This window comes from Siniperca chuatsi, linkage group LG11, assembly GCF_020085105.1.
Source record: "Siniperca chuatsi isolate FFG_IHB_CAS linkage group LG11, ASM2008510v1, whole genome shotgun sequence".
NCBI classification, from domain to species: domain Eukaryota; kingdom Metazoa; phylum Chordata; class Actinopteri; order Centrarchiformes; family Sinipercidae; genus Siniperca; species Siniperca chuatsi.
In genome coordinates, this window is record NC_058052.1 from 2523280 (window position 1) to 2539489 (window position 16210).

The 16210-nt window shown below is 39.7% G+C and overlaps 1 protein-coding gene across 1 annotated transcript in view; it reads right to left on the reverse strand.

Annotated features, from left to right (window-relative positions):
• Positions 1–7803: 7803 nt before the first annotated feature.
• pla2g4f.1 (phospholipase A2, group IVF, tandem duplicate 1) overlaps positions 7804–16210 on the reverse strand; it is a 31805-nt gene continuing 23398 nt past the window's right edge. Inside the window, exons 22-25 of the mRNA XM_044213497.1 lie at positions 15349–15528; positions 13535–13707; positions 13244–13430; positions 7804–9293 (exon numbers count right to left, since the gene is read on the reverse strand). Of these exons, the coding sequence (XP_044069432.1) occupies positions 9082–9293; positions 13244–13430; positions 13535–13707; positions 15349–15528 (752 nt within the window). The 3' untranslated portion in view covers positions 7804–9081. The remainder of the gene's footprint in view (positions 9294–13243; positions 13431–13534; positions 13708–15348; positions 15529–16210) is intronic.

Below are 16210 nucleotides of genomic sequence, written 5' to 3' on the forward strand. Positions count from 1 at the left end.
TCCTGTGACTGATATATGATTATACTGTATATTAGATTATTAATCCTGATGCATCAATGTGTATGCAGCATTTTACTGTTGTAGCTGGTGGAGGTGGAGCTAGTTCTGACTACTTTATATACAGTTAGAATTTAGTCCAGTGGATCCCAACCTAGGGGTTGGACCCCCTCCAAAGGTTCCCAAGATAAATCTGAGGGGTCATAAGATGATTAATGGGGCAGGAAAGAAGAAAAACACAGTTACTGCTACATTAATTCTTTTTTTGTTTTTGGACTTTAATCTTAGCTTTTAAAAAAATATTTGAACTCTCCAGGTGCTGGAACAGTTAAATGAAGCCATCTGATATATTTAGACGGGAAATATCTTATTGGTGGAACTGCTAAGGACTTGTAGACATCAAGGGGCCCCAACTGACACTGCTTTTTTGTAAGGGGTCACAACCAAAAACAAGAACTACTGGTTTAATCTTTAACAATGTATTTCATAAACTGATCATCTGTCTTTTTTTATTTTACTTTTTTTTTTTACAATTGCTTACACACTAAAATTAAATTATTAAGGGTCAAGAATGTCAAAGAGGAAGGGGCCCCATATTCTCAGAGGAACAAGAGGGCTATCGTAAAAATGGTTTTGACCAATAATGCGATACGCCTCAATGACCTCACAGTTTTCAATAATGTCCATCAGGTCTCTCTATCAACACTCGGGCGAATCCTTAAAAAAACATCACATTCAGATGAAACAACTCTACCGTGTGCCATTTGAAAGAAATTCTGAGCAAGTAAAAGACTTGCGGCATGAATATGTGGAGGTAAGTATTGTACACTTCAGTATTGTGCACTGCACACAGAGGCCTTGAACTACACACTGTTGTCTTTTTTTCAGACAGTTTTGTAAGTGGAAGATGATGCAATCCTGCATGAATTTATCTTTATAGATGAGGCTGGGTTTAACCTGACAAAAGTAAGAAGAGGGAGCAACTATTGCGGATGAGATCCGGGCCGCTTTGATCGACCATGTGGTCAACCGTGGGTTGTTTCTTAGGGAGGCTGGGCAGAGGGTCCAACCTAATTTGAGCCGCTACACTGTAGCAAGCATCATTCGGATTTCGCAATGAGAATAGGTAAGTACACCTATCCTCTATATACCATGCTACTGAACTCACAGAACTGTACTGTGTACTGTACTACTGTAATACTGTATAGTACCATTTGCATTTACAGTAGTTCGCAGTAACAAGCCTATTTTTGTTCTCTTCTTTTACTGTATACAACATGTGTTGTGTGTTACTGTTCATGCAAAAAAACACAGTACAGTAAAAGAAGTACGTAAAAACAGTACGTAAAAACACATTCCCCTTGTATTTGTGTTTTATTGTGTATATATACTGAATTTGCATATATTGTATATGTGAAAATACATGTATGTGTGAGTACTATGACAACCTTTTACAGCAGACTGATGTGCCCTGCACACTGAAAATACAAAAGACACAAGCTAGTAGTGTTTTCCATTCATCACATCAGTGTGTAGTTGGCGTGTCAAAAGAGCTATTCATTTGATATTTGTGTGTAGAGTTTTGATGCAAAAATTCCATTTTATAAGAGTTAAAATAGCTTTGGATGAAGTATTTGCTTTTTCCATAAGTGTGTGATGTTTTGCATGTTGTGTGTGTGTCTGTGGGTTTTGTGTGTTAAGCTTTGACAAAATGAGCCATTGTTTCAGAAATTGTGTCTAAGCATTGGTAAAAAACTGTAAGCAATCGTAAAAAATTGTAATCTGAAAAGTAACTACAGCTGTCAAATCAGCTTGATCCACTTTTCTTTTTGAAGTCCCATTTACTGCAAAAGCAATTATGCCCCTTTAATTTCTAAAAACAAATGGTGTTGCCCTCTATCAAGCACCAGGGGCAACAGGTGCTGCAGGATTTCTATATTTAGTGAACCATGTGAGGGCCAATTGTGGGCTAGTCAGAGAACAACTGGGGCCTCTGTCTGTAAATACCTCGAGACCATTAAACATGCAGAGGCATTATGTTTGGGATGCAACTATTTATAGGCATAGCAAGAAACCTCAGGTGGATGACTTGGGGACTGGACAGAGGCAGAGCAGAAGACCTCACGTGGACGGCCTGGGGGCAGGGCTGAGGCGGAGCAGGAAACCTCAGGCAGACAGCCTGGGGGCAGGGCAGAGACGGTGCAGGAAACCTCAGGGACGGTCGAATAGGGTTCAGTGGCGCTGGGCAGCTGAGGCGCTGTGGTGCTGGGCAGCTGCGTGACCCAATGGCATCAGGAGCCATGAAGACCATGCCATCTCTTGTGGACTCCATGGTACCCCCTGAAAATAGCTAGGTGAGTCCCTTTAAAAGGCGACCTTTGGACGTCAGGGGGCCCCCTTAACTAGTCCATTGAAGGCTTGTTGAATTCAGGGCAGACCGGCTCAGGACAGGCAGGCAGCAGGCTGATGATCCTGAAGCTAATTGACTGGAGTGAAGTCTGGTTGCTAGCCGGCCAGAGTGAAGGCTGCTTGCTAGCAGGCCGGAGTGAGGGCTGGTTGCTAGCAGGCCGATGTGAAGGCTAGAGGCTAGCAGGCGCGGAAGCGGGCTGAGGGCTAGCATACTGGGGTGACCTTGACCCAAGGAACTTGGGAGAAAAATAAGTTTGATGCTACAGAAATTCAACAAGAGGCTACAGCCACACTGGGAGCTCTGTGTTAGGCACAGCAGTGCTTTGAGCTACAATAAATGCTAACGTTAGGATGCTAACATGCTTGCAACCTTCACCATCTTAGTTGAGCATGTTAGTTTGCTATCATTTGCTAATTAACTCTAAACACAAAGCACAGCTGAGGCTAGTGGCAATGTTGTTAGTTTTTAGATATTTGGTCATAAACCAACATAAAATATTGGATGTGTATTGTAGATGAAAAGTTAAGTGATCAATAAAGTTATTAAAATGAATCCTGTGGTGAGCATTAACATCTACACCAAACTTTATGGCAATCCATCAAATAGTTGTCGAGGTATGTCACTCAAAATCAAAAGTCACCCTCATGCTGGCGCGAAAGGTTAGGGGATCAACAAAATCATTACGACTTTTAGTCATAAGTTTTATTTTTATTATTTATTTATTTTATTGTTTATTTTTGCAGGGACAGCACACAATTAAAAGTAATTGCACCAGACTTAGCTAGAAGCTAATTTGCATCTGTTGTGCCTGGGCAGGTATACAAAAAAACATCAGGCATGCATCAGAGTAAAATGAGTAAAAGAAGTTATCAAAATTGAGGAAATTATATTGACTCCCCACACTGACAAAAACAGTGGTGTAGATACCATTTTGAAGATATTGCAGTGTAATGAATAGGTAACTTAATAATTTAGTTTATATCAGATCCAATTGATGCCAGTGTTTATTATTATCCATTACTATCCATTATTTCTAATGGAGCTGAAGGTTTGCTTAGATATTTAAAGTTGATGATGAAGTCTGTAGTGTACTTTGGTAGGGCAGTTCCCAGATTAATGTAATAATGACCATAATTGGCGTAAAACAGGCAAACGACAGCATAGGTCCAGGGAATGTTGGCTTCTCTCTAGAAAATGCACCACTTGAACAGCTCTTATGTCTGTTCAGCATCAGTGGAATAAACATTTTGGCTGACAATCTGGTTAAAATAAACACCCATCAGAAAGTCACTGTGCTCCGGCCTCTACTAATCACATTTACAGCAACACCATACCAAAGCAACTAGTCAGAGAAGAAATGCAGTGATGTCGTCCCTGGCCCCAGACACCATGTCCTGGACAAAGCTTTTAAAGGCAAACTCAGTCAGCTGTGTTTGCGTTAATGTGACTTATTTTGAGATGAACTTAGAGGAAACCTTACTTAGCCCTGCGAAAGGCAAAGGCTAAAGGCAGATTTACAGTTCTGTTGTGGGGTTAATGGTTTAGCTACAGCAGCTACAGGCGTAGGCTCCATAGCTAAGACATAGCTGATGTGTGCCTCCTAAAAAATGCGATCACACGTTGGGGCTACAGCAGGCTACAGAGATACTACTTAGAAACTGGAAGATGTGTGACTTGTCAGCTTTAGCTGCTGTTTTCTCCTACAAGTTTCTGACGCTGGTAGAATTTGTTGAAACTGAAGACAACATTAAGCAGGCTGAAGAAAGGCTCAGTAATCTCCCTTTCGGTAACACATCTAACAAAGCCATTTCCACTGCAAACCCTCACTGTGCCCACCTTTCTCTGTCACAGTGAATGAAAGAACGTAGACACAGAGATTGTACAGTAGTAGCCTCCAATTCAGTAATGAGACGAGGCAAAATAGAAATTACCTTGATGTAACTCCAGTTCTATAGCTATGTGCGTAGCCCAGTGCTGCTCTGTATCACAAAGTAAATGGAAAAATGTAAAGCACAATACAGCCTGGTTATGTAATACATCTGTTTAGTGTTGTTGTGGTGGTAATGGGTGAAATCCAATGCAGAACTATGAATCAAAACCTATGTTGTAGGTACAGTTTCTAATGAAGTATAAATCCAGTTTAACTCTAAACAAGTTTGTGTTATCCTTTAAATAGGGCAGTGCAGTATGGTTGAGACCATTCTTTCCTTGCGTAGAGACATACATTTGGGGAATGGCAACTGTCTTGCTAAACAAATAACCTTTAGTTGCATAGTATTTGATATTTCAAAAACCTTTAATTATACTTATAACTTTTAACTCGTATTATAAGTTTAACTCAGCGAGAGGTCTGAAATGCTTCTTGCATTTTGTTCTGTAAAAGGATGTATAAAACATCCTACAGGACAAGATATCTTGACAACTTGACAACAAAGTCAGATCACTAATCAACATTCATAGATCTCCCTGAACTTCTATCACCACCGTCAAGCCAAGATTTCTTCTTGTGAATAAGAAATGGCATATTCTAACTGACAGATTGGGTGTGGATCAGTGGTTAGCACTCACAGGAAGACAGTCCTGGGTTTGAATCCACCAGCTGGTTGGGGCCTTTCTGTGTAGCGTTTGCATGTGTTGCTTGGGTTTCCTCTGGATACTCAAGTTTCCTCTCATAGTCCAGAGACATGCTGCTTGGATTAGGTGAAATAAAAACTCTAAAAGCATCAGTTGGATTGTCGAACACTGTCTGAGACCTTCTCCCCCACACCCTTCCGAGTGTCAGAATTAGTGGGGCTGTGTCTTATCATGCTCACTTACTGCAGCACTTGACCAGCTATCCCCATTTGTTTGATTCATTGAGTGTGACCATTCGGAACAGCTATAAACGCTTTTGCCTTTAGACAAAAGTCGATTCGGGCAACCCCTTTATATGAATTAGTTGAAGTGTACTGAACCCTTTAACATGCCCGTAGGTGTGAGTGAATGGTTGTCTGTCTGTATATCTCATGGCGACCTGTCCAGGACGTATCCCGGCTCTTGCTTAATTGGGTAGGCTCCAGCACCCACAACCCTGAATAAGTGGGTATAGGAAATGGATTATTTTATGTATATCCCAGAGAGACCAGCAACTACTTTGCGGAAGTTAATGGGGATTTAAGAATAGAGAATAAAGAATTGTGTCTAACACTTTGGTATCATGTGGTGTAAAGATCATAGCAGCCTATAGTCTTCTAGTAGTCTTTTAGTCAACTTTCAGAGTTCCTCATGTGCCAGACTACCCATGAACTTTTGGAGAAGTGCCCTTAGCATTCATCCATTTTCCATCTTCACTTGGCCTACACTGAGGAAGCCTATTGATGATCAGTCAGGGAGGATACTAATTAAAGTGGTCATGTTGTGCTTTTTGGCTTTTTCCCTTTCCCAAAAGCCCACTTCAAAGGGAGTAATCAGAATCAGAATCAGAAATGCTTTATTGACCTCCCTCTCCCACAGAAAACACTGCTCCTGAACAGCCTTAAAACAGCTTGAATGTAGTCCAGCCTTTACTTCCGTAACATATCTATGTCACTATGTAATATGGGTCATAATGCACGAATTGAGTCATTTCCACAAGTACACCTAAATATGAAATTAAAATAACGTTAGATACCCTCCAGGCAGTCAGTGGAGATAAAGTTGTTACTGTGATGTAGAGACAGTACACAGTTAAAATACGTATGAAAGATAAATTAGTTACAAATTAATAACTTACCACTCTGAAACGTCTTGCTCCAGTCTAGGTTGTGAAGCTGGTTTGGGTTGTTGGAACATGTAAGGCTGAACCATACAGCTGAACCGAAGCCATAGTTACCGGATGAAGCGGGTTTGGCTGGGTTTCATTAGTCGTTCAACATGCCCTCGTTGACTTCCCTTCGGCACTTGCCCTCGGGGGAATCCCCGCCACCATGACAAGTGTTGTTCCAGTTGTCTGGAAAACTCAAGTGAACTTCGTGAGATTGACCCTTGGAGGGCTGAGGGAGCGAGTCAACACCAATGTTCACTCAGAGGTGTATATAACCCACAATGCATTGCAGTTATGCATTTGGTGCAAGAAAATACATCCATGGTTAGGTGGCAGTAATGTACATAAAATTCCTGTTGCCTAGTTAGCAAATAGTTTTATTAAGAAATTCTCTGATAGCTTGATATTTTACTGAAAAATGTCATATAACTAATTGCAGTTCAAATGTACTTGGATTGTTGTACTGTTCAGTTTAATGTGTGATTTCTTTATTCCCAACATTATTTGTAAACTAGAAAATTTGCTGTTTTGCAAGATATCATGCATCCGTAGCAATAATAGTTATGATAATCATGATACAGATCACAAACAGAAATGTCTAAATCTGAAACTGATGCAGCTAATTACAAACTGCCTACATATTGCAGTTATCCACAGAAGACACCTTCGCCTCATTGAAATGAGTCTGCTGGTATTTCTGATGATTTGTAAAAAGCAGTATAGCGCTAAACAACTGGCGTTTGTCCGCTCCTCCCCCGCCCACTCTCCTGCGCATGTGCACCTCCCAAACAAAGATCGAATAGAAATGATGCCTCACTTGGTGGTTAAAACGGAGCGTTCAAGACACAGGGTGAAAAGAGGTGCTGCAGCAATGTGCAGTGTGAGCAAAAATATGGTGTTTTTTGAAAATGAAACCATGTAAACCTATTCTGGTACAACCCCAAAATAAAATTATGAACCTGAAAATGAGCATAATATGACCACTTTAAAACACAGTTTTTTCTTTTTGTGTAAACTTGATACGGTGATGCAAAATGTGAGAAGTACAGAATGAGTGTTTCTTCATCATATAATGAGTTTTTAACAATTATTACAATTATTCACTATTAAAGTGCATTGAAAATTCAAATAGCAAACTGATCATTCATTTTAAATTACCTTTTTAACCCCTTACATGATTTAGCTTTACATCTTGTACAATAATCCATTGAGTGACCAAGTTTTCAGAAGCACAGTTCACAAAGAAAGACAAATCTTATTAAGATTTTCATTTATATTAAGATTCAATCCTATTTGGTCACTTGGGCGTTGATAGCATAAAGCTTTATGTCACACCCTAAAGCCATTAACACAATCTAATTCCAAGTCCAAGGCGGTGCCTTCCCTCTAGTTAGACAGATACTTTCCAATGATAATGTTCTCTCTCTTTTACCACTCAAAGCCTGTGTTTGGCCTAGGACCAGTGCTAGACCCTCTATTTATAATTTACTCTCAGCCAGAAATTTTGTTGTTAATACGTTGATCTTTCAGAATGTTTTTACACTCAGTGCCTTCTATGCCTGACAGATTACTAAATCTACTTTAAAGAAATACAGTAGTCTGACATTTTGGGAAATATTGTTTGCTGTTTTATTCATTTCTGCACATCCAGTGTAGATGTAAGCTCAGTGTGGATCAGTTCAATCCACACTGACAAAAGTAAGCTCCACATGGAGTACACAGGAAGAAAACAGCATTGTTTTTATTTATGCGATCTACAGCAGGGTAATCCAACTGACAGATTTGCTTAGCACACAGTGGCTTTCTAAACATTGCCAAGACATCTACCCACAATATGTGTATGAGCATAAAAAGTATATAGTTATCCTGGTGAAACAAAGCACTAATCCATGGCACCTCTGTGGAAAGTGAAAGTGAAGTAAATTCACATAGACCAGAGATCTGCAGCTTCTCTGTTTGTGGCTCACAGCTGATATGATAAAAGGCTTACGAGGAGCGGCAGTAGCGATGCCCACAGCACAAACATGGACAATTTCCTTAACAAAGCTGAACTGAAGCAATATAATAAGACTTCTGCAGGGGAGCTTGTTTATGAATGATACATGAAGTGATTGCAGCAGGTACAGCGGGCATGGCAGAGCAATATAGTGAGCAGAGCATACACGGCTTAAATACTCTGCCCTGTTGCAAAGGGTGCATTGGATGTGTGTTGCAGGGAGTAGAGTATGTGTTGTGTGAGTGCAGCAGCGCACTTGAGTTAACCGCCTGAACTAGCGTGCAGACTTCATGCTTCATTTATTATACACATTCATTAAGTTTCTTTTTTGTAATGTTGCATTGTAAATTATGATACAGCAGTGAGCTTTTTTCTGCTTCTGCTGATTAAAAATGTAATGTAATGTTTCTATGATGATTTAATACTGCAAAAAAGAAATGCATGTACAGTAAAATGTATACACAGTTGGGTTGATGTTTATGTATGTTTGCATGCATGTAAAATTTGCTTAGTTGTTCACTTTCTGCAGATTAATTAAAATTGTGTTTTCTATCATTGTGATAGATAAAATAATAATAATGATAAAAAGGGTTTAAAGGATGGTATATTGGAGATGAGTTGTGTAACTCGTGTAAGTCTGATGGACAGACATAACAATTTAACTTGGTTGGTGAAGCTTATTATGTTCTACATTGAGACTGTAAAACTTACTAATGCTTATTTTTGAGACAATAGTTTATAGCATTGCTAAGCAAATATGTCCTACACAAGAGAGTTATATTAGACTAAATACCAATTACAGTAGCTACTGTATATGTCAGCTTTAATAGCGGTGTGGCAATTACTATAAATGACTTTTCAAGGCAACATTAAGAAACTAGTTGTAGAAAAAGAGGCCTAATTAATCTTTGATGCCTTCCTCTCCAGGGTCTTGCGCAAGACTTCAAGGATGCTCTCCTTGTTGTTTATCATGTTATAAGAGGTCAACTCCACCAGAGCCTCATAATCCTCTTTTGAGTAGGTCATGTTCTTGGTGGTGTATGGAGAGTTGCTGCTGCTCACATCTATTTCCCCAGCTTTTATTTCTTCCTCAGTCTCACGCTTTACGCCTGTGAAGTCATATGATAACGATACATTTGGTTAAATCATGTTTCATGAAGCACAATATACAACACTAATATATTTATTGTTTTTAAAGGATTAATATATTAATACTTTTACTTCATAACAAATAAACAAGCCAACATAGGTGGCTACATGAAGGGAAAAATGTTCCATTCAGCTCACATCTTTCAGCACATTGTTTTGGTTTTACAGCCCACAATTTAAATGTTTTGGTTCAGTCTCACAGCCCTCATCAACCTTGCATCCAGCCACAGCAGGCAACTGTTTTCAATGACAAAACTCTGATAGACTACATGTATGCTACTCGTCCAGCAATGCTTTTACTCTGTGTGTGCTTAATGTGTAAAAAAGTGTTTGCTAATATATGCCAACTGCCCAAAAAACAAAAAATGTTGTTGCTTTAAGCAATAGAGTGCTACTGACAACAAATGCTGCTCTAAGCTAAATACATGAAGCTGTTTCACTGACTTTCAAGTCGAATTGCACCTAATTCTCAGTAATTTAGCAGATCATTACAATTTAGAAATTCAAGTTCTCAGGGTGACTGGTTGATTTCCCACATGGTAGTGTTTAACATCAGTTGCAATAAGTAGAATGCATGTGGCGCCCTGTTCGCCTTGGGGTTAAGATGGCGACCATGAACCACAATGTCTCCGGTTGGCATCCGGCCGGAGATTTTTGTTGCATGTTATTTCCCATCTCTTTGCCCTCATTTGCTGTCATCTCGCTACTGTAGCTATCTAATAATGACATAAAATGCCCAAATATTAATAAGACAAATAAATGAATACATAAGCAGAATGCTTAATACGAGTCCATCACCCTGTAAATAGATGCCTCAATGCTCAGATATAGCCTTGGTATCATTTCAGGATGGAATAAAGCAATGTGGATACCCTGTCCTACCATTATTAACCACCTTCTTGTCACCTTCTGTGAAAATTCAATTCAATTTTTCAATAAAATTGTATTTATATAGCGCCAATTCATAAGTTATCTCATTGCACTTTTCCTATAGAGTAGGTCTAGACCGTACTTTTTCTAATATTAATTAACAACAAATCCCACCATGAGCAAGCATTTGGCGACAGTGGCAAGAAAAAACTTCCTTTTAACAGAACCAGACTCAATGGTGGGAGATAGAGTTAGGGAGGCACAATGCAAAGACCACGTAGATTTTCTTTTATATATAGTAGGATAGTAATTAAAGTTAGTAATAATAAATTAGTAATAATAGGAATGACAGCTATAGGAAGAATAATGTCAGCATCAGTAATAGAGCCAACAACAACAACTGTACTAGCAATTGTCGAGCAAGAACACGGGGGCAGCAGGCGGCCCACAACCACAGACCCAAAAAGAAAGAGGCGCATCATGGGAAGTCTCCTGTCAGTCTAGGCCTATAGCAGCATAACTAAGGGATGGTTCAGGACTCACCCAAGCCAGCCCTTATTATAAGCTTTATCAAAGAGGAAAGTCTTTAGCCTACTCTTAAATGTGTAGATGGTGTCTGCCTCCCGAACCCAAACTGGGACCTGATTCCACAGAAAAGGAGCTTGATAACTGAAGGCTTTGGCTCCCATTCTACTTTTGGAGACTCTAGGAACCACAAGTAACCCTGCATCCTGGGAGTGCAGTGTTCTAGTCAGGTAATATGGTATTATGAGATCTTTAAGATACGATGGTGTCTGACCATTAAGAGCTTTGTAGGTGAGGAGAAGGATTTTAAATTATATTCTACATTTTACAGGGAGCCAGTGAAGAGAAGCTAATATTGGAGAGATATGATCTCTTTTCCTAGTTTTTGTCAGTACACGTGCCGCAGCATTCTGGATCAACTGGAGAGTCTTAAGGGACTTATTCGGGCAGCCGGATAATAAGGAATTGCAGTAGTCCAGCCTAGAAGTAACAAATGCATGCACAAATTTTTTGGCATCATTTTGAGACAGGATGTGCCTGATTTTTGCAATATTACATGGGGGGAAAAATTGCCAGGGCAATGCCATCTAGAGTAACTATATCTTTAGACAATTTGTCTCGGAGGTGTTTGGGACCAAGTACAATAACGTCAGTTTTGTCAGAGTCATCCAGGTCTTTATGTCCTTAAGGCATACCTGAAGTTTAGTTAACTGGTTAGTGTCATCTGGCGTGATTGATAGATATAATTGGGTATCATCTGCATAGCAATGAAAGTTTATGGAGTGCTTCCTAATAATACTGCCTACAGGAAGCATATATTAGGTGAATAGAATCGGTCCAAGCACAGAACCTTGTGGAACTCTGTGACTAACTTTGGCATGCATGGAGGGTTCACCGTTAACATGTACAAACTGAGATCGATCTGATAGATAGGATTTAAACCAGCTTAGTGCGGTTACTTTAATGCCAATTACATGTTCCAGTCTCTGTAATAGGATGTGATGGTCAATGGTGTCGAACGCAGCACTAAGATCTAACAAGACAAGTACAGAGACAAGTCCATTGTCTGATGCAATTAAAAGGTCATTTGTAATTTTCACCAGTGCTGTCTCTGTGCTATGATGCACTCTAAACCCAGACTGAAAATCCTCAAATAAACTATTGTTATTTAGAAAGTCACACAACTGACTGGCGACTGCTTTCTTAAGGATCTTAGAAAGAAAGGGAAGGTTAGATATAGGTCTATAGGCTTTTTAAGAAGCGGTTTAATTACAGCTACTTTAAAGGATTGTGGCATATAGCCTGTAAATAAAGACAGATTGATCATATCCAGTAAAGAGGTGCTAACTAAGGGTAAAACATCTTTAAGCAGCCAGCACACATCAGGCTCTACAACTGTTTCTAAGGTTCCTGTGTTTGAAGACAAGTCAGCACTAGTTAAAGGCAGGACTTGATGAATTTTTTCTCTAATAGTTAAAATTTTATCATTAAAGAAGCTCATGAAGTCGTTGCTACTGAGAGCTATAGGAATACATGGTTCAACAGAGCTGTGACTCTCTGTCAGCCTGGCTACAGTGCTGAAAAGAAACCTGGGGTTGTTTTTATTTTCCTCTATTAATGATGAGTAGTAAGCTGCACTGGCATTACGGAGGGCCTTCCTATATGTTTTAAGACTATCTTGCCAGACTAAATGAGATTCTTCCAGGTTGTTGGAATGCCATTTCCTTTCAAGTTTTCGTGATGTTTGCTGTAATTTGCGGGTTTGGGGGTTATACCACGGAGCTAACCTTCTTTGTTTTATTATCTTCTTTTTTAGAGGAGCGATAGAATCAAGTGTCGTTCACAGTGAGCCTGCAGCACTATCAACTAGATGGTCAATTTGGGAGGGGCTGAAATTAATATAGGAGACCTCTGTTATATTGAGACATAACACTGAATTAAATGCAGATGGGATCGCTTCCTTGAATCTAGCCACAGCAATATCAGATAGACATCTAGAGTAAGAATTTTTGCCTAATGGCGTGTAGTCCAGTAATAGCAGTTCAAAAGTTATTAAATAATGGTCTGATAAAGAATGATTCTGTGGAAAGACTATTAAATGTTCAATTTCAATGCCATATACCAGAACAAGGTCGAGGGTGTGGTTAAAACAGTCAATTGAATCTAATAATGAGATAAACGCAGTACTAAGGCTATCATTTTCAACGTCCACATGAATATTGAAATCACCTACAATAACCACTTTATCTATTTTAAGGACTAAACATGATAAAAACTGAGAATTCAGATAAAAACTCAGAAACTCAAAAGAATTGGCTGTTGTGTTTTCCAGGTTAGGTGAGAAAGACTAAGAACAAGGCTTTTCGACCAAAAAAGATCCTCACTGCTCCATGACTTCCAAGATAATCAGACTAGCTTGAAGAGTAAATCCTCATCAGATTTCTTCCTATTGCTATATAGTTAAAGTAATAAAAACAACATTGTTGCAGTGAAATTCAGCCAAATATAGACATACCAGGGCGTTTGAAGTGTTTGAATGTGGCATTGACAAGTGGGAAATGAACCACTATCGGGGCCTTGAGATTCTCCTTATCCTCAAAGATGTAGACCTCCTTCTGAGGCTCCTTTTCCAGACTGGCAAAATCAGCATTGGGAAAGGGGATGTCATGGTCTTTACAGTAAGCAGCTGTCTTCTCTACGACCTGATAGATTAAACATGATCGTAGCGAGTAATGTTAATATTGATGGAATACATTCAGAAAATATTCTTTTTCTTCCCAGATGAGCTCGTCCTCCTTCTATTTACCTTGAGGATGTTCCCTGGGTCCCATGAGTAACTCAGAGATATGATGACATCCACATCTCTCTCTGGCCGCAGGACAGGTACACAGCCAATATTGATGGCATGACCAGAATCAACCAGGCACAGAGTGGAGTCACTGGGTGTCAGTTGGTTTGGGAAAGCATCTGGATGTGTGTCTGGACAGAAAACAGAGAAGGAGATAATAACAAATAAACCTTCAGCCAGTTGCAAGAATTGTTGGTGGACTAGGAAACAGAAAATAACTGGCCCGCACATATTGTCAGTCTGTCCTCAGGCAGCCATTATGCAGGGATGCTGCCTTGCTCCAGAAAGCTATGTAAGGACCCTGACACACCAAGCAAGTGAGCCAATAAAATTTTATATCTGTTGCAGACCTGTGATTTTTGCAGTGTGTCCCGCACTGCTGACTGTAGTCAGCTTCATCGGCGGTTGCTCTGCAAATTCAGTATATTGAGTCAAAATGTTTTTACTAATTTGATTGTAAAATCACATGATTGTTCGGCTGTGAGTGCTGTCAAAATGCTGCTCAATATGCTATTACGGGGCAGTTCTATAGCTGAACCTTCTCCAGAAAGTCACCACCATGTCGTGGAAGAGAAGCTTGTGTTTTCCTTTGAACCAAGACTTGGCTACGTACATCAGCATCAGAATGCTGAGACTACTCCTCTCAGCACCAAGGGAAACAAGACAAAGCCTTTCAAGGTAAAACGTTCTCCATTTCATCAGCCAAAACCTGCCTCCTAATTCAGAACAGATGGCCAAGTCCAAGGTTTCCACAGCTGTTTCCATAGTTGCCCATTTAGAAGCTCTGCAGTGCATTCTTGATGCATTTGCCATGGCATATAGGTCTCCCTAGACTGGCCCTGAACATAAGAAAGATGCAAGTTCTCCACCAGCCACTACCAGGCAGCCCTATACTGCACCTCCACCAGCAATACACATTTTCCCTACCCTGACAGTCTCCTCTCCTCTAGAAGCGATCTTCCCACTCTGTGTATGGAGCAGGGACCCCCAACAGTAGAATCATGAAAACCATGGAGTCCTACCAACATAGAAAAATATTGAGCTGGAAAGACAAATGCACAAACAAATGCAGTGTCCTAGAGGAAGCAAACACTCACTGCGTTGCCACCAGCATAATTTAACACCAGCACAGATGGACTGGTAATGTAATAAGAATATGTGACTCAAGTCTACCAAAACAGATCCTCTACTCCCAAATACAAGCAGATCAGCAGACACCTGGAGGTCAGAAAAAGAGGTAGAAGAAAACATCAGAATTAACCTCAAAATGTTCAATATTGCCACATCTAACTGGGAGGTCATTGCTCAGAACAAAACCTTTAGGAACAAATTCTTTGAAAGAGCCATACTTCTTGAAGGGGGTCTTTGACAGGCTGGTAAGTGGCAGAAAAGACAGGACAGACTTTCCACTAATACAGCCTATCCACCTCCCACTGCAATAAAGTTTGAAGTTCCAGGCTTGGCCTCTTCAGCCGTGTCAAGACCAAAAAAAAGGAGACCCTTACCTGATGTACCAGGTACCTGCCAGGTTACCTACAAGTACTGGAAAAAAAATCTCCACCATATCCACTTGGTTATAATCAGGAGGAGTAAGTTGTGATCACTGCTCAGATACCCTCAAACTGGGTATTTCTGAAATGTACATGCTACTTTAACTTTATTTACCCTTAATGTATTGCAGCTAGAGGCTCATATTGTTCAAAAGCTTTTGAATTGTGGGTTAAAGTGTACTGTGCAAGCAACATATCAATAACAGGACTGGTAGCACCTACCTTTCCAGGCAACAAAGTTGCTGTGTTTATTGTAGTTCCTATGTAGGAAGAAACCACGCATGAAATTGTACATTTCAGCAATGACTGGACGATTTTTGAAGAAATTAGTCATTATGCTGGTGATATCGGTGATTGGATTTATGAGGTATGTGTCCAGAGTTGATGGTTCAGTGTCAACCTCTGTCAAAAGAACACAAAATCTCAATAATACATACATTTAATTTATGGAAGTGTCAGTACTTTGTAATTAAAACTGTAAAAAGGTTTTGAAATACTGCTGTATGGTTTGTTCTGTAAACAGCGAATGACTGTAATGACTGATGAAGAAAACACTTCAAATGATTAGGCTGGCAATATTCTATATTTTTCTTATTGTCAACAATCCCATGAAATTAACAAAACCAACATTAAATTGATCCTTGAGCCACAGCCTGATATATCTTATTCCTCTTTGCCATAGACCTCCATTGATCAATGAGCAACACCATTGCAGTGAGAGACATGTTCCTTCATTATGATGAATGTGGGAACTGTAGTTTATTTTTAGTCCATCCCAAATACAATGTCATGGTACTCACTAGCGCACCAAAGTCTCTTATAAAATAGTCCGTACTGAATGTACTATTCACTCCTGTTTGAGTAACATTTGCTAAACCCTACAGTGCCCTATTTTAGGAAATTGCTGAACCTGATTAAAAATCGAAGTAGATATTTGTGAACTGTTTTTAAAGATTTGCATCCTCAGTAGGAACCAATGGGCTTGGCACTGAGTGCCGCAGACAGAAGTCAGGGAAATCAGAAAGTATTGAGAGACAGAATAACACATTGTTGGTTTTGGTCTTTTAATGGGATTTGTTTACAA